General features: G+C 40.9%; 2 protein-coding genes across 8 annotated transcripts; one reads left to right on the forward strand and one right to left on the reverse strand.

The window, feature by feature from the left end:
* Positions 1 to 1,566: 1,566 nt before the first annotated feature.
* scoca (short coiled-coil protein a) lies at positions 1,567 to 5,281 on the forward strand. Of its 6 annotated transcripts, none has more exons than XM_081724737.1 (4): positions 1,574 to 1,852; positions 4,265 to 4,336; positions 4,427 to 4,504; positions 4,731 to 5,281. In XM_081724737.1, exons 1-4 carry the CDS (start codon positions 1,789 to 1,791, stop codon positions 4,871 to 4,873), a joined length of 357 nt encoding a protein of 118 aa, XP_081580863.1. In that variant the 5' UTR covers positions 1,574 to 1,788; the 3' UTR covers positions 4,874 to 5,281. The 6 variants fall into 6 exon arrangements, with proteins under 6 accessions (XP_081580864.1, XP_081580863.1, XP_081580862.1 ...); XM_081724736.1 differs by having other exon boundaries at positions 1,579 to 1,852; positions 4,424 to 4,504; XM_027027466.3 differs by lacking the exon at positions 1,574 to 1,852 and adding an exon at positions 3,449 to 3,604 and having other exon boundaries at positions 4,424 to 4,504.
* Positions 5,282 to 6,297: 1,016 nt separating this feature from the next.
* On the reverse strand, positions 6,298 to 17,462 carry clgn (calmegin). 2 transcript variants are annotated; one of them, XM_027027465.3, is made up of 15 exons: positions 17,311 to 17,462; positions 16,319 to 16,465; positions 16,015 to 16,088; positions 14,992 to 15,050; positions 13,367 to 13,508; positions 11,162 to 11,243; positions 10,877 to 11,069; positions 10,429 to 10,618; positions 10,133 to 10,246; positions 9,741 to 9,897; positions 8,571 to 8,786; positions 8,308 to 8,424; positions 7,739 to 7,889; positions 7,480 to 7,610; positions 6,298 to 7,368 (listed from the first exon to the last, which is right to left on the reverse strand). In XM_027027465.3, exons 2-15 carry the CDS (start codon positions 16,463 to 16,465, stop codon positions 7,291 to 7,293), a joined length of 1,851 nt encoding a protein of 616 aa, XP_026883266.2. In that variant the 5' UTR covers positions 17,311 to 17,462; the 3' UTR covers positions 6,298 to 7,290. The 2 variants fall into 2 exon arrangements, with proteins under 2 accessions (XP_026883266.2, XP_081580861.1); XM_081724735.1 differs by lacking the exon at positions 17,311 to 17,462 and having other exon boundaries at positions 16,296 to 16,416.
* Positions 17,463 to 21,755: the final 4,293 nt, after the last annotated feature.

A 21,755-nucleotide genomic window follows, 5' to 3' on the forward strand; every position in this document is an offset into this window, starting at 1 on the left:
GTTGTAAATCTATTTTAAACACGGCCGCCTCCATGTGCGCGACCCGCTGTGGACATCCTGTGAACCACCATGAAACTACAAAGCAGTTTGATTCTTCATCTCATGTGAGCTGCACTTTATAGAAAATATTTTAAAGTAATAACTATTAACCTTCATAAATATTATTTGCTACTTTTTGGTGGTAAAAAATGACTTATAGCTCCTTTAAAGTTAACCGTTTTGGAAAGTCAGTGAACGTAAGGTTTGATTTAACTGCTGCTGGTGTGAAAGTGCCACGGTGACACTGCTTTAGATCGTGCGCTGCTCGACGGTTAACTGTGTTACAAAACGTTTTGGCACAGCTCCAAGAAAGCGATGCATTACGAAATTTGTTTCGGTTCCGCATAACAGAATCCCCTCATATAGGGGATTTGGGGGATCCCCTAATATCAACGCCAGCAAAAAGCTTTTAGTAAACGTCGATTTCTGATTTCTGTCATTTCTACATTCCATTCAAGGTAATTCCGCACATAATTGGACATAATTCAATACTGCGTGTAACCACCAGGTGGCAGCACTTTGTGAAGGGCAGTGTTTTGGTCTTGTGTGCTTCCTGTAATTATGTGTAATACACCTCTGTGTAGTATCTTATGTAGTGTCCTACACATGTGGTTATATGTGGCTTATCCATCTACTTCATCTACATTATGGTATCTATGTTTCTATACTAAAACCACGGCTATGAAAATGAATTCCTAAGTCTTCAGTTAGGCTGTGTCTAACGTCGTTTTCTGAAGTCAAAAGTTTTGAACTGAGTCCAAAACTAAACTTTGCTATTTAAATACGTTCATTCATTTATAGGTTTGGCCTTTCAATTGGTGGCAATAAGTTCTGTTGCTATTTCTCTCATAGGCCCTCTCACTCGCTCCCTGTTTTGCCAAAGTAATCTGTGTCATTAATCTCATTTTTTCTGTGTGTCAGCGTCATTAACATTAATTTGCAAGCTCATTAAAGCCAAACCTGTGTGGGTGTATGTGTGTTCACGCGGTTTACACCAGTTGAGAACCAACGCTTGCAGTGGCCTCTGTTAGTCCATGATTTGTTTGTTAGGGTAGACACAGGGCTTACATCGAGAGCACACATACATTCATCGACTTGCTGAATACATAAATGCTAAACCTTTGTTATCAGTTGATTATTGGCCTGTGCTCCTAAGTGCTTTCAAATATAACATTAATGTCGACTTTAAATGAAGAGAGAAATTTGATTTGTAAACGTAAAATGGCTCTTCTTTGCGACTCTGACTGAAAGAAGTACCTAACAGTTAGGCCAGGGTTTAGGCTCTGTGTGGTTAGGTCCCACTGCCGCCATGCTTAGACGTTCACATATGAAAAATAGCATGGCAACGGACCGGTGCAGACAGGCCCCTTTAACTCTGAAGGCAAGTAAACTTTGAACTCCAAGCTTCCTCTGACTTGGGGCTGCTTTGTTGTCACGACAGCGGTGTCACCTGAGCCACCCTACAGGTCCGGCCAGTTACAGCAGAGATGGTGAATATTTAAAAGGTGTGGCCCACCAGCCGCAGGTGTCCCACAAGCGCTGGTGCACGTAGGCTATGTGCGAATGAACGGGTGAGAGAGAGAAAGAGCGAGAGTCCGACAGGGAAAGAAAGAGAGAGAGAGAGAGAGAGAGAAAGAAAGAAAAAGTAAAGAAGGACAAAAATAGGAGAAGAAAAATAAAAGGTGTTTTAAGAAACCCGAACTACATAACACAGACGTTGCTGGAACTGGTTCACAAGCGCCCAGAATAATGGAGGGTGACATGAATGAGCAGGATGGAACATTCACCACCATCTCACTGGCTGAAGAGTCAGGTAGGGGCTCCCGACCGCCTGCCTGTGCTGGAGGAGCCGAGCAGAGACCAGTCTGACTTGTGCTTCAGTGCAGCTTCCGCTGGGATTAGAGAGAGAGACTGGCTCGGAGATGGTAGGGGGAAAAATCGGATAGATTTACAGCATTGTGCAATAAGATGTGTACACACACAAATATGTAAATACACACTCCAGTACAAAAGGCACGGTAACAACAAACAGTTGGGCTTTCCCAGTTGACTGAAACATGTCACGGGCATTAAGACGACCTGTGGGAATGTACTGGTGAATTAAGTTCAGTAACGTCTCCCAGTGAAAAGAGTCATGACATTTTCATGATTAATAAAATAAGAAAAAACAAATTAGAAGGAGGCTGTGGTGTATGGATGAAAAATGGTGTCCCTCCCTCCCTCCCTCCCTCCCTCACACACAATAAGCTGAAGAGCAGGGAATTTGCTGACTTTGCACACACAAAAGCCCTATGATAGTTTACTGCATGGCACAGTTTCACAAAGGCACCAGCAGACTCTCTCTCTCTCTCTCTCTCTCTCTCTCTCTCTCTCTCACACACACACACACACACAAAGGCATCAGCAGACTAGAGAGCAGCACAGGTTTTTCCTGCTCAAAATGCACGAGTGTGTGTTTGTGTGCGTTCCTGCCTGCAACCTGTGTAGTACTTTCAACATAACAGTTGCCTTAGTACATCCTTAGTGCATGTGGTTGCCTTGTTTGTTAATCATTAACCCGTTTAAAAGGATCGGTCACTGGTCACATATACACAGTGAAAGGTTTTCATGCCTGTTTTTATCAGAATACATGTAGCCAATAATCAACTGGTATAAAAGGCACACAAGCTAAAACACACACAGTGTATGCAATAAAAAAGAATAGTACGTTCCTGTCAATGGCCATTTTGCTCTGTGAAAGCGTTTATGAGACAGTATGAGAAACATGCATGACATTTTAGTCCTGAATGGTAATAGGGACATTTTCAGCCAGTTTTCCTCTCTACTCACCCCCCCCCCCCCCACCCTCTCTCTCACACACACACACACACACACACACACACACACACACACACACACACACACACACACACACACACACACACTTCCTCTCTCACTCTCACTTGGAACTCGTAGCAGCAGCATATGGGCTCTGCAGAGCCTGGAGTGGGTTAATCATCTTATCTGCCCAAACACTGCAACCTGCAACCTGCACGTGTTACAGCTCCTGCATGGGGAGCACATTACTGTTTAGGGTATGTCTTTGTTCATTCAATGCACTTGCCAGTGCTCACAGTTTCAAAAATAATCATAAATGATCTCACTTGGGTATAAAGAAAATATGACAAATTCCAAACCGTTTAGCCAATACATTATATAGACAATTTCTTTTGAAAAGAAAAATAGAACACGGAAATGTGTTAATTTTAAACATTTACAAAGTAAATAACCAACGGTTTGATCTCCGATGATGCTTCTGAAATACACTGTCTCCATCTACTGGATGTAATCGGCAAAAGCTGCCCCCCCCCCCCCTTCTCTCTCTCTCTCTCTCTCTCTCTCTCTCTCTCTCTCTCTCTCTCTCTCTCTCTCTCTGCTGTGTGTGTGTGTGTGTGGGATGATGAGGAGCTGTTGTCGTGACGTCATCGCGATGACGCTTCACCAGTCGGACATCCGCAGTGTTGGTATTTCCTACGTTAAGCCATTTCACTGAGATCAGATTTCTTTCTCTAACGATTGATAAGCGGTAAGCTGTATGTGTTTGTATGTCTCTGCGTTTGATTGTACTTTTCTATGTTGGCGCTTGGTAAAACACTGCAACACTTAGTTAGTGTTAGCCGGTTAGCTTAGCTTAGCTAAACTAGCATCAGCACTGTGTGTCTAAGATACGTTAGCTAGGCTAGCTGGTATAATACAGTTTGTTCCTGCAGCGTTCAGTGAATCTTGTGATGAATCGTATTTTGTCAAGGCAGCACTTTGGCATTTGTGCGGTCTGTGTTACTTTTATTAGCGATTAAAACAGTCATTTAAGCTGCTGGCTAGCTAGGGTAGCATGGCCTGCAGCTGTCAAACACAAACATGCAGTTATCTGGATTAGCTACGACTGCTCTGCTGGTTTTACTCGTGTAGTGAGTATTTGTTCATTTGTAAAGTGTTATCCTCATGCCGTCTGTAGTAGTGTTTAGTTAGACGTGTCAGTGTTAGGTTGTGCAGACCCAGCAACTGTCAGCAGGTGGACTAAAGTTGTGTTGGCCACCGTGGAGGATCTTTCACTTGTTTCTCCATCTAATCTGAAGCCAAAATGCTCCGCCGACCAGGCAAACGCACGACCGCAGCTCTGGCCATGTGCGCTTTCATGCTGGACAGTTTTGCGATGCATATTCATCATTCTGTCTGCCCATTTCAGCTGACAGTGTGACCGCAGCACTTCGTCCCAAAGCAGAGAGCCAATACTTCGCGATGAACTGTGACATGGATGGTAAATGACTGCACTCTTATCATTCTTAAGGGGGTTGTTGCGCAGAGTGGGTTTGCAGTTTTGTTTTTATGCGTTTGTCCCAACAAGGAGACATGGAGAATCAGGTTGAACTCGAGGAGAAAACGAGACTCATTAACCAAGTTCTAGAGCTCCAACATACATTAGAAGGTAAATGTTACAAATCAGAAAGTCCTCTCGGTATTCACGGTTTCTTACCGCTGCTCTTGGCCTCTCTGTTTTATCTCTCACTGGCACTCACAGCATGCTGACTGCACTCTTCCGACTCAGACCCATCCAGCAGTTTTTATAGCTTAGTCTTAGTAATGCAGTGTGTCAGTAATGCATCGCCATTCTAATGGATCCCATCTCCCTCCCTCACGCTCTTCTCTGCAAGACCTCTCTGCCCGGGTGGATGCGGTGAAGGAGGAGAACCTGAAGCTGAAATCGGAGAATCAGGTTTTAGGGCAGTACATAGAGAACCTCATGTCTGCCTCCAGTGTGTTCCAGACCACCGACACCAAGAGCAAAAGGAAATAAAACGTAGGGAACACGGTTCTTCCCCTTACAGAACCCCCCCCCCCCCCCCCCCCCCCACACACACACACACACACACCAAGGCCAGTACACATAACCCGTTTACTATTACTGGGTCCCTAATGTCTGCTCTGTCTTCATCATACACTCCTGTGCATAGACACACACTACCATGTTGAGCTCTGATTTTATTTGTGTTTTGTATATATTTTTCTCCTTTGCATGTCCATTCCATTCATTTATGGTACGTGCTGCTTGGGGCTGGTAACAGAGTGGCTAATACAGTGAGAGCTCTTTCTCTGGCTGGTAGCTGGCTGTTGTTTCTGAGTATTAATGGAGGCATTTTGCAGGCTGTGGTCAGATATCCACAGTCCTAATGCACATCAAACTCTCTGTGTGTCTTAGTGGCTACTCAACAACCAGTTTTCTCCTGACTGATGGACAAGTGCAGCATTTTTAAAATGCAGGACAGCAGTGTTTCGAGAGTAGTCCCAAAAAGACTGGCGCACTAATGTACTTCTCTCTTAAAACGTCCTTTTTTTTTGTACGTCATCGTGAAGCACAGGCCAAACGTGTTCTGCAGCACAGATCATGTCATGTTGGGCTGTAATATGTTATGAAAACGCATGAAGCCCCATATGTATTATTTCATAGAGATACGCATGATGTAAACTGATAACAGGGAGGAGTAAATGAACCACAGTGAAGATCTGTCTTGGTCCATAAAGTCATGTGACCTGCCGCAGTACTCTTATTTAATACTAACAGTTTGTGTTACAAACTGGGCTTAATGGGAGGAAGGTGGAAAGGGAACAGTACTTTGGCTTTATGGACAGTAAGATTTAAAAACAAGTATTGAGGCTCAACCCATGAAAGAACACTCGGCCTTGAAGATGCTGGGTAATAGAAATGGGCTTGCCTTACTCTTACTGTTAACAACACAGTGATATTGATCCGTGGGAGCGCTCTGGCGCCACTGGTGTATTTCCGTATTTGCAGACCCGGCACGCTGTGTAGGTCTTGCGACCTGTACATCGCGTTCACAAAACATAGGCAGCAAATTGGAACTTTTATTACACTGATGTACTAAATGACACCTATTGAACAAAATGTCATAAGGTAGTTGAGAAAATTAGACTTAAGAGGTTCTGTGATATTAAAACACTGCCTAAGGATGGAGAAATATTATAGTTTAGCCTCCCCAAAGTCTGCATTACCCAGAAAGGGGGTGAGGGGCAAAATTCATTTACTATCTCCACTCATAATTAGATAGTATAGTATGAACAACCCTTGTCCTAAACAATATCATGTTATTTATTTTAATGTAATTAAATATTGTATGTTAACATTTCTCAAGTATAAACTTGTGTCCACACCTTCAATGTAGATACTGCCTTGTGTGTAAAATAAATTGTATTACTACTATGCCTTCAACATTTGTTTTAATAAACTTTTTGCTTTTGCATATTTGTATATATACACTGGTGTTTTGTATTAAATATTTATTTAAGAGCAAATGTTCAGTTTACAAACATGTAAACAAAAAGCTGCCTTTGCATGGCAAAACTACAAGAAAAGGGGGGAAAAGCAAAAAATGTTGCATTGTTCAAGACAAACATTTGAAAACTCAAAACTAAACTTGTCCTACTAGTGAGTTGAGGGCTTGCATGAAGTGAGACTGTATTCGCATGCACTAATCGCTGTTTCCCCCTGTATATACTGATCATGACCTGGATCTTGAAATCGCTTTTGAATTGTTAGAATTTACGATTTTCTTGCTTTTCCTTCTTTACCTTAGACAACTAAACTAACATTTTGGTCAAATGTATTGTGAATGCCGATTCAGACTACATGTCAAGCTCTCTCACTCGAGTTGTGGCTAAACAGAAAGCAAGATCTTTAAATGTCCTATGTCAAACTCAGTTTAGCTGCATCATTTTACAAACAATAAATATATTCAGTGCACTTCTTTTGATCAACAAAGATAAACAAAATCTAAACAGACAAAACTGGTGGTGACATTTTAAATAACTTAACAATTTCTTAAAATATTCTTGAACATTCTCATATTCTCATATTTCTTCCTAAAACACCCTTATGTCACAGTTCTTAAGCTTAAATAGTAAAAACTGGCGTCAAAGCTACCCCCTTCAAAAACATCAGACTGAAAATGCAGCAGTTTTGAGGGTACAGCTAAACCTGACCCAAAAGTAGTAGTGGAGAGGAAGACTTTGAACTGGAAGGAACAGGGGGAGGAGCTCCAGTGAAGGAGCCAGGGGGGAGGAGCTCCAGTGAAGGGGCCAGGGGGGAGGAGCTCCAGTTGACTTTGCAAAGCCAGGAGCATGCAGCATCTAGAAGGCCGGGAGGGTAAGAAACAGAGAAAAGAGGGCAGAGGGCACGAGTGGAAGGAACAAGGCCCGTCAGTCCTTACGTACTCCTCTCTTTCTCACAGCCTGTTTGTGTCCGCTGCCCTGAAGCCCCTCATCGGCATCCTTCATCTGCAGGAGTGACACCAATTCACACGCTTACGTTTTGGTAAGAAGCAAACGGTTTATTTCAGGTCATTTGCTGGCACCGAGCTCACACTGTCCAGTCTTAAGCAGCCTTACCTCATCATCTGACGCTGTGTCGTTTGACTTGCTAGGCTCCTCTTCTTCCTCCTCCTCTTCCTCTCTGTCCTGCTCCAAAGATTCGTCTCCTGCTGTGTTGCTCTCCTCTCCAGTCCTGATCTCATCCTGAGCTGAACGACAGAGACAGAAAACTTACAGCCATAACAAGGAGTGCTCAAGAACTATTCCAAAAAAAAAAAAAAAAAAAAAAAAAAAAGTTTCCTCCATGGTCAGACTTGACCACTCTCTTTTTACTGACCACTGAGTCCAGGAGCCTCTGGCGACTTGCCTCCGTCCTCTTCCTCCCCTTTATCCTGTTCTTCCTCCTCGTCGTCATCTTCCTCGTCCTCTTCTACATCTTGCGTCTTGGGCGGGTCAATTTTCTTATAGATGTAATCATTATCAGCCTTCTGTAGCACAGAAAGACCAGGTAATGGAAGCAGGGAAAGAAGGAAACAGAAGAGAGCCCAGCTCTCATGCACAGAAACAGCAGACGGAATAATGAGAAATAATAATAATAATTTACAGGGAACGTTTACATTTTTCTTGTGGGTAATTGCAGGTGGAGGCTTCATTCAGGAAAACATGAGAACCTCAAGTGTTGGAAATATTTACCTTTTAAATTAATATTATACTATGAGCATCACAGTTTTCTGTTCCTTCCGATTAGGACCCACAGTGTGCCCACTCCCCTACTGGAGGAGTCCTGACCAAGCTCAATGAGGTGTTACTGACTAGCAGGTAAGGCAGAATCAGGTGTCAAGAGGGAGAAAATCAGAAAGTGTGGGTCCACAGTAATGACCATGTCCGAGGGGGGTTCTGGCTCACCTTAGGCCAGCAAAATAGCACAGCCAGCCCCACTGGCAGCCCCACAGTGAGGGCATAAACCACCCACAACCACGGCCTTTCCTCTGCTGCTAGGGCAAGCTGACTGAACACTCCTGGCTAAGAGAGAGAGAAGACAAAGGTTTGTACAACAGCCTGACATCAGTATGCAACAACTGTAACATAATCTAACAGTATTAATAGCTAAATTAAATAAACTTGCCACCAGATCCCAGGCTGATTGTGTTCTACATGCATGTGCTCACCTCATTGGCACTAGCCACCAGTTTCTTGAGTCCCCAGCTGTCTGCAGCCCAGCGATCTGCCACCTCTTTGTCTGCAGTGATGAGGAAGTTGTCAAAGTAGATGTCAGAAGTCATGGACCACAGCTCAAGCCCCACAGCCTTGAACGATGCCATCTTGTATGGCTCCAGATCCTCAAAATAGTCTGGGTTCTGAATCTTACGGGGACTCCACACACCCTGTATGGACACATGCCACCTCAGCCAATCAAGGATCGTTTTAACAAACTTAAACCTAAAACAAACTAGAATTATCTAAACTACACTTGAGTTAATTATATTAGCCTCTAAAACATATGCATACAGAACAATGTTACTCAAAAGTAGCAAGTGTTACATATGCAAGTCTGCATTACAGCAAGATGCTTGAAAAATACATTAACGTTACACATTTCAATGTCGTGGATGTCCTTTTAATACCTTCCATGCAGGCTTTAGCTCATGCGTTGCCAAACAGTTTGTAGTTTCATCTAGTCCTTCATCAGTGGTCTGCTACTAACCATTGCTGGCTGAATCTTTTTGGGATGGTATGCATGCAGTGACACTAATGTGTAAAACCTACAGCACCACCACTGTCTTATAAACTTGTGCCAGCTTAATACCCACAATTCCACCATGTCAGTATTAATACTGTGCTGAGAATGGGCCACCACACCAATCACATCTGGTCAGCAGAGGGCCTGTGTTCAGAAACTGACCAATGTCTGAGAGGGTGAAAGGTGGCTGATGAATTGCATTTGACAGCATGCAGACTGTCGTAGAAGACTTAGAAAACATAAGGCATCCCTAATTAATCAGACAAACAGCACAAGGTCAAGGCTGGTGTTTGTAATAAAGTGAGTGGAGAGTGAACAATCACAGATGGACGTCTGTATGTATGTGTCTAAATGGGTCTTAGAAATTAAAAGGACCTCAGTGAATGCAACCATTCCAAAATAAAAAAAAAAAAAAAAAATAATGAAAAAAGACATGAAAGGTGAAATGTTCTTTACTATTTTTTGGTCTGTGCTTTTACTCACTCAGGGTTAACCACATCTAGCATGTGGGGTCAGTGAGTGACCCTTACTTGTGTCGTTTTAACCACCCATGTGTCATGTGAGCCCTCCATTCTCCAAGCCCTCCAGGGAGCAGTACCTGATAGTTGGGGTTGTCTATTAGAGGAGCCTTCCACTTGCCCTTGTACTTGGGGTTATTGATCACGGGGGTTTTCCACTCGCCGCACCCTGGTGCAGTCTGACACGCCGGGTTGGACACCTGCGGCGGCTCCCATTCTCCATCCATCTCCTCATCCCTGACAGAAGAAAAGCATCCAGGTCATCAGAGGTTAGCTCCACTAAACTAAAACACCACGCGAGTACGCGGAGGAACGCCCACAGCCAGTTTTTAACGAGCAATGCTGCAACATGAACAAACCATTTAACCCCTAGCTGTGTCTGGTTAAATTTCATACCCGATGGTATACTCAAAAGTGTCGTTCGCATTATAAAGGCCTAGACATGGTAGGGTGTAATCCATGAAGAGATTACCAGTCTTCAGGTTTCTCTGCTGTAGGGTCTGGCACAAACTCGGGTTCATCATCCAGCCAGCCTTCCGGCTTCATCGCAGTCGGATCCGGCACCATCGCTGGAGCGTCTTCATCCCTAACGAGAGACAGATGTTCACGGAAAATGTACATGTTTCTATGAAAATCTGGATAAAAGAGAAGATGAAACACTTTGATGTCAATATTCTACAAGCTAAAAGTTACCCCACTGTGTGTCCTTAATGCCCCCTTCAACTCTCTAAATACCGTTGCTCTTGACCCAAATGAATACGACCTTACCAGTCATCGGGCTTGACTGCTTCAGGGTCAGGGATCTTGGCTCTCTCATCCCAGTCCTCTGGCTTGGTGTCTTTGGGATCATCAATCTCTTTAGGGGGATTTACTGGTGGGACCACGTCCGTTAGCAAGCTTCCTTTGCTAACACTGGATTGGTCGATAAACATCTCGTAGCTGTTGTCCGGGTTCAGAACTGATTAAGACAAATAAGCAAATACCAAAAATTAAAAAAAGATGTGTAATTTGTAATTACATAGTATTAAGATTAATTTTACGTGCATCTATATGAATTCACTGTTATACCAAATCCAATGTAAACCCTAATCAAATAATTTTATTCAGATTTATTTAAATTCGTTTTCTTCATACTTTTTTTGTACCATTCCTTTTAAGCTGTGCATTCAGTGTCTATAAAATAACTTATCCATGAAATAGTAGCGAAAGCACACACCAAGAGTGTAGAGATGAGTCTTCTTGTCAGAGTACACCTTCCTAAGGTCTGTGTCAGGACGCTTGGCATGTTTCTCCTCAAAGTCTCCATTTATAGGGCTCTTGTGTCTGAAGATGAAGTGAAGTTTATAGTCTTCTCCACACTTATCTGGTCCAAACATGATAGTGTATGGGGTCCGGTCATGAAACTGCTCCTGTAAGTCCAAGGTCAAGATTCACTATCCCTGAAGTTGTTTAGTTTGGGTCTTGTGTTTTTTTCAGTTTGTAAAACTGTGAGCAGACATACCAAATCCAAGCTGGGAGAATCAGACAGCAACTTGATATAGGCACCACCACAGTCAATGCCATCTTGAAAATTGACTTCATACCTAACAGAAGTGAACAGGTAGGAGAAAGAGACACTCCTCAAATTCACCTTAACTTCTTTGTTTCACTGCTAGTACAAAATCCTGCTTATTTTTACCCAGATATTTTGAATGGTTTGTTGAACACCTTCAGACCATCAGACTGGATTTGTCATTTTCGGTGACAAGGCATTTTAATACTGTAAATCTGTTTGCATCGCCAGTTATTGCTATGGCAGCAATGAAGTTAAGAAACTCAAAGAAAAATAACTGATCTACACTCTTGGAACTTTAAAGCCCCATGGACTGAATGTTATGATTTACATTTACAGCATTTAGCTGATTTAAACATCAAATTTTTCATATATATAAACTGGTTCCTACTAATTCATAAGCACTTTGCTTGCACAGATGATGAAGGACATCCTATTTCTGTGGAAACTTTGTGTACTTCACTACACTTCTGAATCTCTCCACGCACGCACGCACTTTGGTAGACACCTTTGGTCAGATACTCATAGAACTGCTTTGCAGTCTCTGTGAAAAAAACATATCTTCATGCTAGCATCAGCGTCAAGAATACTATCAGACTAACGTCCTAGCTAAAGTGGGAAAGAGAGGAGTCAAAAGGTGTTTTTAAGTGCATAAATGCATCTCGGTAAAGAGGTCAGTCTTTGAAGTCAGTCAGCGTATGCTGTAGGCTGAACAAAGAGGGATATGTAAATGAAATTATTTTTCATGACATCAGAGGAGTAGTGATTTCAAAATGGTCTAATTTCCGCAAAATAGATTCCTTCTATAGACGATAGGATATTTATGACATACATATCATAATTATCGTAACAGCAGACCACATTGTTTGAAGCCCTGTTGTTCACAAGGACATATGAAAGAATAAATTACTTACTGATTAGTTTTATCACATTTGGAAGATACTGAAACATCTTTCAGTCCACTAGTATAAATATTTTATCTATTATGCAAGCATTCCATTTAACTTTTATTGACCTTTATTGTTTTATTATGACCCGATATACTCTTGTTGGTGTGCAAACTATAAAATCAGACCTAATTGTACAGACTGTGTCTATGCATCAGATGACATGCTTAAAAAAAAAGAAAAGAAAAAGTCTTTCTAATATGCACTGACAAAGACTTATCTAGGACAGCACACATAGTAGCCCCCGTCCATATGTGCGGGGGACAGATTCCTGTGGGAGCGTGAAACCATAAATAGTAGCGAACCTTAATAAATAAATAAATAAATAAATAAATAAATAGATAAATAAATAAATAAACAAACAAACACACACACACACACACAATAACCTTTATCATGGTTATGTATATATGTAAATTAGGGAGAAAGTCATTAACAACAATACATTTATCATTGGTTATTATCACAATATACTGTAAAAAGTGAATGTGGTCTCTCTCATTTATTGCACTTTAAATTATTCAGCATGGATATACTGGACAAACAGATAATTAACAAACTGAGTAGGAACAGCATGAGATTTCACCACGCTACTCAGTGACACAATTTAACTTAAGGATTGTTTATTGTAGGCCACAAAGACGCCCACTAACGTACACACCTTCAAATCTCAAACTAGATGTTGTGTGGCTTGTCTGTCAGATAAATACTGACTGGCTATCTGGTGGGGTGGTGTTGTGGCTGGTCACAAGACCTAAACAATACTAAATTGAAAATAAAATGGAAGTCTGAGGATTGGCTGAAGAGGTATGGTGTTACACACATTCTCAAAATATGGCCACAGGTCACCTTCAATTAAACTGTAAACATTCAAATCCTTAGTTTCCCCAGTATTCCCCTTCTTTGATGAATTCTGTACAGGGATACTATTGAGACGGAGACTTTCTTCTTCACGGCTCGTTTACGGAGTCTGGTTGGATGCTGCCTCCTTGTGCACAGATTCGTTTGCTCACACCTGTGCAAACGTCTGCGTGCGACACCCACACATGTCCTCAGACACAGCCTCCCCACTCCACACAGGCGCTGCTTTGGCCATCATCCCTGTTTTCAAAAAGCCCCACTACCCTCTCATGCCCAGTTTAAACTCTCGTTGATTTTACCCCAACATCAGGTTGCTATGGTAATCATAATTAAGAAATCCACTTACTGGACGACGAGCGGCCTGTCCTCGAAGACGTACGGTTTATTCAGAAGAGCTGCGATGGCGTGATGCTTTGCACGCGACTTCAGGACCAAACCCAGATCACCAGGTACTCTGTTCTCTTTGAGGGCCTCGACCTCCCACCTGCCTGAAAGCACATAGTAACACACACATTAGGCCTGATGAAAACACACCATTACAACAGGAGAATTTAGTCTGATAGGCTTCTGTGAAAAGTGCTATGCCCTCCTAAGTCATACTTCTTAAAACAGAAAACAATTTAAAAAAATAAAAATAAATAAAAAACTAAAAGAAACTTTCCCAAAGAAATAATGTATTTAAAACTAATGTGTGATATTCATACTGTTAGTAGAAACAGTAAATTTTGGTGTTAAATTTGATACCCAAATTATATACACATACTTTATTAATACATTTACTCTAAGTTATTGAACAAATGTCTTAAGAGTAACACAGCAAAGAAGAGAAGAAAAACCCTCCAACTGATCCACTAATGTACATGTATAGCATATGGTGTTGGACTAAAAGTAATCGGATGGTTTATTTTATACGGTTAATATTTCCATCTGAGCATGTGGCTGATGAAGCTGAGTGGTTAAGGTACTCGACTCAGTGGTAAAGGTACTTGACTTGTAATCAGAAGGTTGCCAGTTCAAGCCCCACCACTGCCAAGCTGCCACTGTTGGGCCCCTGAACAAGGTGCTTAACCCTCAATTGCTTGATAAAAGTGTCAGCTAAAAGGACTAGTCAGTGGTTGTGGCTGAGGAGAGCACAGGGTAGCTGGGGAAATGCATTATAAAGGTGGAATGGCTGAGGTTCATGGAGGACTGGGCAATGGATTGTTACCGATAAAAGGCTTGATATCAGATTGTACTTTAAAATATGCTTTTTGAAGAAATTGTCACGTCTAATATGAGACCACACATTTCCGGTGGCACTGAGCATTCATCAACAGTGTCAGTGGTGTATGGCCTTAGTAACTGGGGAAGCCAGAATGGACTTGCTGTGTTGGGGAATGCTTGGTAGACCAGTAGGTAAAATCCATATGAAAATGGAGGCACTGAGTAAGCATTAACGGTGTTGTGGTACAACCTTTAGTCTTTGGGCAGGCCAATATGAGTAATACATGTTAGGAAGTGATTGGTTGGTTTAAGGTAGTGCAGTGGATAAATATAGGATTAACTCTGCGGTAGTGGTTGGTGTAGTGCGCAAGGCCTGTGTAGAACTGGTAGCACTGAGCATGCATTTACAATGTGGGCTGGGTAGTTTTAGTCACCAGGGAGGCCAAAGTGGATTTATGTCTAAAGAGGTGTATGTGATGTATAAAAGAAAGCTGGGGGGGATGCCAGACCTCATTGCTGAGCCTTCTGAAGGTATTGCTTAATTCAGCAAAACACTGACGAAGGGAGATGATGCCCGTGAAGAGCTTGCAATGCTGTTCTATCATAAAATGAGTGAAACCGTGTGAAATTCTAATGGTTTGGTACGCAGGATATTTGACATCTTATCCAGTGTATCATTACAGTTGTGGTGCTAGCAATAGGGAAAAAACAAATCAACAACACATACATCATAAAAGCAGCCACCCAATATACTCTGTAAAAACTCACCATCATACTTAGCAATATCTTCATCAGCATCCTCCTTCATTGTCTTAGACTTTGCCCATCTGTACAATATTTTAAACACAGGATTGTAATATAAAATGGATGTGTCATTTACGTGCACTGTAAAATGCGAAGTCTCTGCCTCCCTGGTACACTTAGCCTAGATTATTCCAAACAAATCTTTCTCAAAACTCTTAATGGCATTAAAAGCACTAGTCAGTGATAAATACTAGTTTTTCAAATGGTTAATGCTGATTTGTTTTAGAGAGCTGTCACCATTAACTGCGATAAGGCTGATATTAGATTGTACTTTAAAATAAGCTATTTTAAGAAGTAAAACCAACTTAACACTAAAATTATAAAATGCTATAAATTACCATGCAATTTATACAAACTGCAACTGGCACTGTCAAGTAAGAAATAAAAAACAAAGTATAAAATATTATATTAAATATAAAATATTCCCACAAGACTACCACTTGGTCCTTCCATACAAAAACAAGCCTAAAATATACACCATGTTGCTTTTCCTTAATTTGTAGACATCATTATGAATAGGCTACTGCTTCATAGAACCATTCCACACAGCTAAAAATAAGTAGTGTGTCACGTTTTATACACATACAGTAGGATTTCCATGAACATTTCATCTGCACAGGTTACCCACTGGGATCTAGCAGTAGCCCAATTCTTTGACACTATTTTAAAAATGTAGGTGGCTATATTTCACCGATTTCTATTCCTGAATGGGTTCTGGGCTTGAGATTGCATGAGTAGAGCTTACTTATGTAACTACTGCAAGGTGAGAACCTGATTTCTCCACCCCTTTACACTTTAATAGACATTTGAAGTAGCACATCATCCTGGTTGGTGTCATGCCCTTATTAGGAACTCCCGAGTTACTGTGGGACACTGTAGCTAAAATTAAACATGTAAAATAGAAAACTAATGAGGTCATGATGTTGTAAATAAAAGTGGCTTTTAACTGTGATATTATTTTTATTTTATATTGAGGTGTCACTGTACCTGCTGAGGGATCCATCATCAAATGACTCTGAGAAAAACACTTCTCCAGTTGGAACAGGAGTCTTATATGTCACCTGTGTAGTTCAAAGACATATGAAGGACATAAGCAGAAGTATTAATACACCTAGATGATCTACTTTTATAATTTAGACATAAACCTGATGATAATAATCCAATGCAATTTACAAACATTATCTTCAAATATGTACTGCAAATATAACATGCACTGAGCTAGAACTAATGTTCTTACTAACAAAACTTTACTTACTAACTTTACTTACTAACAAAAGCTTTAACCTCTGACCTGGAAGGACACATTGGCGTCAGCTTTTATTTCACTACTGTCTGTCTCCGAGTCCACTTCTCCATCCTCCACCTCCTCCTCCTGTGTCCATGTCACCATGGCGACTGAAAGCAGCACCAGACACGTCCAACCCCACCGCAGCTTCATCTGCACTCCGACACAGAAAGAACCGAAGAGCCACTTAAGTGCCCTATACTCCCGTAGTTCATGCAAGACCATACTGGCGAGGGGACAGCGCCCAGCATAATGAGCTGTTCTATAAACCGAGTGACAGCTGTATGGTGCCACACAAGTTAATTACCAAGCTAATTATTGTCACATTCGTGACATTTTGAAAGCGATACAAAATTACACAAATTTTGCAGTTATTGGGTTACTACTTCTGCAAATGTAATTTATAAAGTTGGTGTGCGAAAGGACTAGCTTCCTACATAAGCTAGCCAGATAGCTAGAGTAGCAAGATGGCTAACTAGCTAATAACGTTACCACTCACGGACGAAGCTATACAACGCTCTTTTAAAATTCGAATATATAATACTTAACCCGATTGTAAGGGGCGAGGAAGAGACTCATAGATTTATAGTTTTATAGGTTAATTCATACATATTATTTTTATGTTTCTGTCATGAGCCACATAATTAGCTAACCGCTATATTAGCGAGCTATCTTAGCTACCGAGCTGTTCTCAAGAGCCTCTTTCGCCAAAACGTAGTCTATAATATCCTGTCAGTATAGATTCAAATACACACCTTTCCATTTTATTTAGATAGCTACAATAGTGTCTTGTACAGGTGAATATAAAGTATTTATTAAATCTGTAGTAAATGTTTGTAAATATAAAGGCTGGACTAACGGTCAACGGTTAAGGCGGTTAGCGTTACAACTCCTATCAGGCTCTTCGTGATGATGCTAAGATAAGATTAACCTCTTCGTAAGTGTGTGGGGTTTTATTTTGAACAACAAACTATGTACAAGTCTTTTTCCTCACTCACCTTTTTAAAGCTGAATGATTATTTTTTCAAAGCCTCGGTTCACTATATGTTTAACTGCCGTCCCGCTGTGGATGAAGTAACGTTAGCGAGGAACGCAGAAACTGATCCACAGAGCTACAGAACCTTCGCGTCCATCCAAAATAAAAGATACTTCCGCTTACAGCTGTCAAAATACAAGACGGGGATAAAATATGTGAAGATCTCTACAGCTGAGTAAGTGGATAAGATATCCACATCTGAATAAAGAAATTACCAAAGTGTCTGCCTCTCACTACTCTGCGATGTGTTTTTCATTTGCTCTTCTTCTTCTTCTTCTTCTTCTTCTTCTTCTTCTTCTTCTGATTATTATTATTATTATTATTATTATTAGTTGATTGCAATATTTAAATCAACTCAGTAGGCTTTAAAAATGTTTTGTCTGTTAATTCTGGAAACTGATTTACTTGCCTTTATGTGGGTTGAAAGATCAAGACTTTAAAGATGTCCACAAGAGAATAGCATGAAAGAAATGGATGCTGAAAAATGTATACAATAAACCAGAAATGAGTAAAAAGAACAATTCAGAACATCTTCAAAAGCACACTGATATATTTAATCATTAGACAAGCCTGACTCATCAGAAAAATTAACTAGTTAACCATAGTATGAAGCCAGAAAAATAATCAGAACTGAACTGTTCCAGAGTGTAGTACCAATATATGTTTTGTATGAATTTATCGGCATTATTATAAACTTCTTTATTATTACAAAATATAATACTGTGATTATATTATTAAATACTGTAACTGTGTAATGGCTCACAATATAAACGTGGACCTTAATGCAATATGCATAATGCTTGTGACTCATAAAAGTACCCACATAAGATGTGTGTGAAAGGTTGGCATCTGCTCAGGATGTTCACAGCACAATATAAAAGTGTTCTCTTTTGTTAGGGGCTCACTGACAGATTGCAGATTTCTGTGATATCAGTATTGCGAATGCCAACATTGCAATGACAATTAACAAACAATATATTGTGCAACTGCATTATGAACAGTACAATGTAAAATCACACAACCTTATCAGCATTAACAACAGAATACCCAGTATTGAATATTAAAAAAAAGCAGAACACATTATGGAATGTGTTTTCGGAAGATAAAGTTAAGTGGGATAGGGGGAGAGTAAGGAAAAGGTGGAGGTGAGTGGAATTGTGTGTAAAGTGCTATAATTGCTAGAAGTGCATGTCAGCTTCAGTAAATGCCTCTAAATGGATGAAGTAATTAAGGATGAACAAACTACATCAGACATGTAGAGAGTTTGACATTTTATTTACAAAAAAGACTTCAGACTCAAGTCCATGAATTCATTTTTCCAAACACACAGAAAATATTTTATTATTCCAACTTCTATTATTGAAATGGCAGTTTATTTCGACCAATAATTATTCTACATCTGCTTTCTGTACATTATTTTTATTTGTCATGAAGCAAGCTGCATCAAGCACATGATACTGGAACATCTGCATAAACCATAGTGCTATAGAGAAAGAACCAGAGGAGAACCAGAAAGGTTTTCATATGTAGAATTGTTCACATACATAGAGCGCTGAAAAAGTGTGTGAATCATTGGAATTTCTATACAAATACATTCTAAAATGTGAACTGATCTAAGTCATAATAATGAAGACAGCTGTATTTAACAGACTGTGGATTTTCTTCTGTTTGAGAATTTTCTTCTGTTTCTGTCTGTGGTTGATTTACCACATTTTTATATTTTTATTCTAATTCTCCTAAATTTCTAATACATTTTCATAGTCTTTATGACTGTGCTATGTTGAATCCATGAAATGTTCATATAAGTTCACCAAATTGTCATTAATTACCCTCATAATCAGCTCTGTTTTTACAAGAGGGCACATTAATAAGAACTATGAATTAGCATATTTGACACACCACAAAATACACTAGTGGGTTGGCAGCAGAAAATGTTTGACTACACAAAGCTGGTTTAACGAACCTTAAACGTGAACTCTGAGTTACCTAACTTGACCTGGCAATGAAGCCTCACGTTATTTTGACAATAGATAAGAGTAAGTATATTTGGAAACTGAAGCCTTGAATTAGAAGACAATGCTTTGTCATTGCTTCTTAGAGAAAGATTTCTATTCACATACATTTACTACTGAAGGAGCAGTAATATGCTACATGGCCAAAGCTACATGGACACTCCTCCAATTAGTGAGTTCAGGCATTTCAGCAACGCACACTGCTAACAGATGCATGTCTAACACGTAGCCACGGACTCTCCATAGACCAACACTGGAAGCAGAATAGCTTATTCTCAAGAGCTCAGTGACTTTAAACATGGCATTGTTCCAGCATGCCACCTTTGCAAAATGTCTGCCATGCTGCGTCTACCCCGCTCAGCTGTAAGTGCTTTAAGTGCACCAGCAGCTCAGACACAAGGCATTCGACCATGCAAAGTCAATGCAGGGCTGGCAATCGGTGAAGGGTGAGGCAGGTAAAAACTGTCTTCCTCTGGTGCATCACTCATTACATGAGTGACTAATGAGTTTAATCATACTTTCCCTAATTTGACCAATTTATTGATCATAATAACCTACAGAACCCCAGTGTTCATTAATAAAAATAATTTTAATTTGTCAAGGTAGTTTGATAGCATTTCCATTCAAGAAAAAAGAGAAAATACAGCCTAATGACGTATGCTTCATGTCCAGTCATTCCCCTGTCACGGTACTGGCCCTCCTCCCAAACATCTCCCTGTGTGTGTGTGTCTGCATGGCCACGCCCTCCCTGTGTTTCACACCTGCTCCTCGTTGTGAGAGAAGCATTGAGAGAAGGGCAAAAAACCTCTACCTAAAGCCAACTAAATGAGGCAAAAAAAAAAACAAAACGGTTTGGTGTCAAATCACCCCTTGATATGTGTTCTTTGTCTCTCATTAACTTCATCTGCCACTTGTGAATTTGCAAATGAGAGGTTAGGAAGTAGTTCTTTATTTTGATGACTCAGTCTCCAGTTACTACAGCTGCTGGCCTTTGTACTCTGGCTACGCATGAGGAACTGGCATTGGTCTTTCAATGAGCATTTAATGTGGCAATAGATAGGTGCTATTTATTCAGCACCTAATACTCATCAGGACACTGTGTTGGTAAGTTTTTGCCAGTTTGGATTTGATTGTCCCATTTATTCTCTCCACCCATCCCACGGATCGAGGGTGGAACACAATAGAGCCTGCATTTGGGATCTAGTTATTTTCTTCAGCCAGCCAATCACATTCTTTACAAAATGTAATTAGTTCCAAACTATCTCTGAAAGCGACATCACCACAAGAACTGCGTTCTTCATGATGAGCTGCCCACAAGCCTAAGCTCATCCTGTGCAATGCCGCATGGGGCTGGAGTGGTGTAAGGTGTACTGCCACTACTATGGAGCAGTGGAAATGTGTGCTTTGGAGTTGGTCCACTTTAACTTCTCCTCCACCCCAGGTTGGCAGAGAGTGTCAGGGTTGGTCCCTCCCATGGGTTCACTGTCTTGTTCCCTGTGTTTTGGTTCCATTCCTTAGTTTCCTTTTTTGCACACCTGTCACTTGCTTCCACCTGTTCAAGTATTTAAACCCTGTCTGGTTCCCTTTGTCTTGGCTGTTCATTGGCTAATTGTTTGTTTGAATGTCTGAATGTTTTTGAAAGACCGTATATGAATGTATGTCTGTCTATCTGAAATCCTGTATATGCCTGATGTAAGTCTTGTTTATTTTTCCTAGCCTGTTTGGCGGAGGAGAGAAAATGTCCTGGGCTGTTCTTCAGGACTGGGCTGGGCCACTTGGGTCCAATGAAGGGGAATGTTAACGCTGAAGCAAACAGACATTTTAGACAAACAAATGCTTCCAATGATGTTTCAACAGTTTGGCGAAGACCCTTTCCTGTTCCAGCGTGAGTGTGCCCCTGTATTCAAATTGAGGTCCCTAATGGTTTACTGAGACTGGTCTGCAGGAACTCCAGTGGCTAGCACAGAGACCTGACCTCAACCCCACTGAACACCTTTGGGATGAATTGCAATGTTGATCACGAGCCATTATTTGTCAGTGCCTGGCCTCACAAAAGCTCTTTTGACTGAATGGGCACAAATCACAAATTTCTGATTCACACCCCAACAGCTTGTGGAAAGTCTTACCAGAATAGCAGAGACTGTTATAGCTGCAAAGGGGGTGTTGGGAGAAGGGCAGCTCTGTATTAATGCCCATGCTTTTACACTGGGATGCCCAACACACTCATGTATGTGACGGTCAGGTGCTGACGTCGCTGCCCTCCACTGTGTGGTGTTTTCTATGCATTTATAATTACAGCATCCTATCTGGAACCATCTCCCCATTTGTCCTGTAATTTACAGGGATGATGTCATTCATCCTGTGTTGTCAGTCATTTTCTGACTATAAAACAGGC

Source organism: Electrophorus electricus, chromosome 12, assembly GCF_041902795.1.
Source record: "Electrophorus electricus isolate QZ-2024a chromosome 12, ASM4190279v1, whole genome shotgun sequence".
Lineage (NCBI taxonomy): Eukaryota > Metazoa > Chordata > Actinopteri > Gymnotiformes > Gymnotidae > Electrophorus > Electrophorus electricus.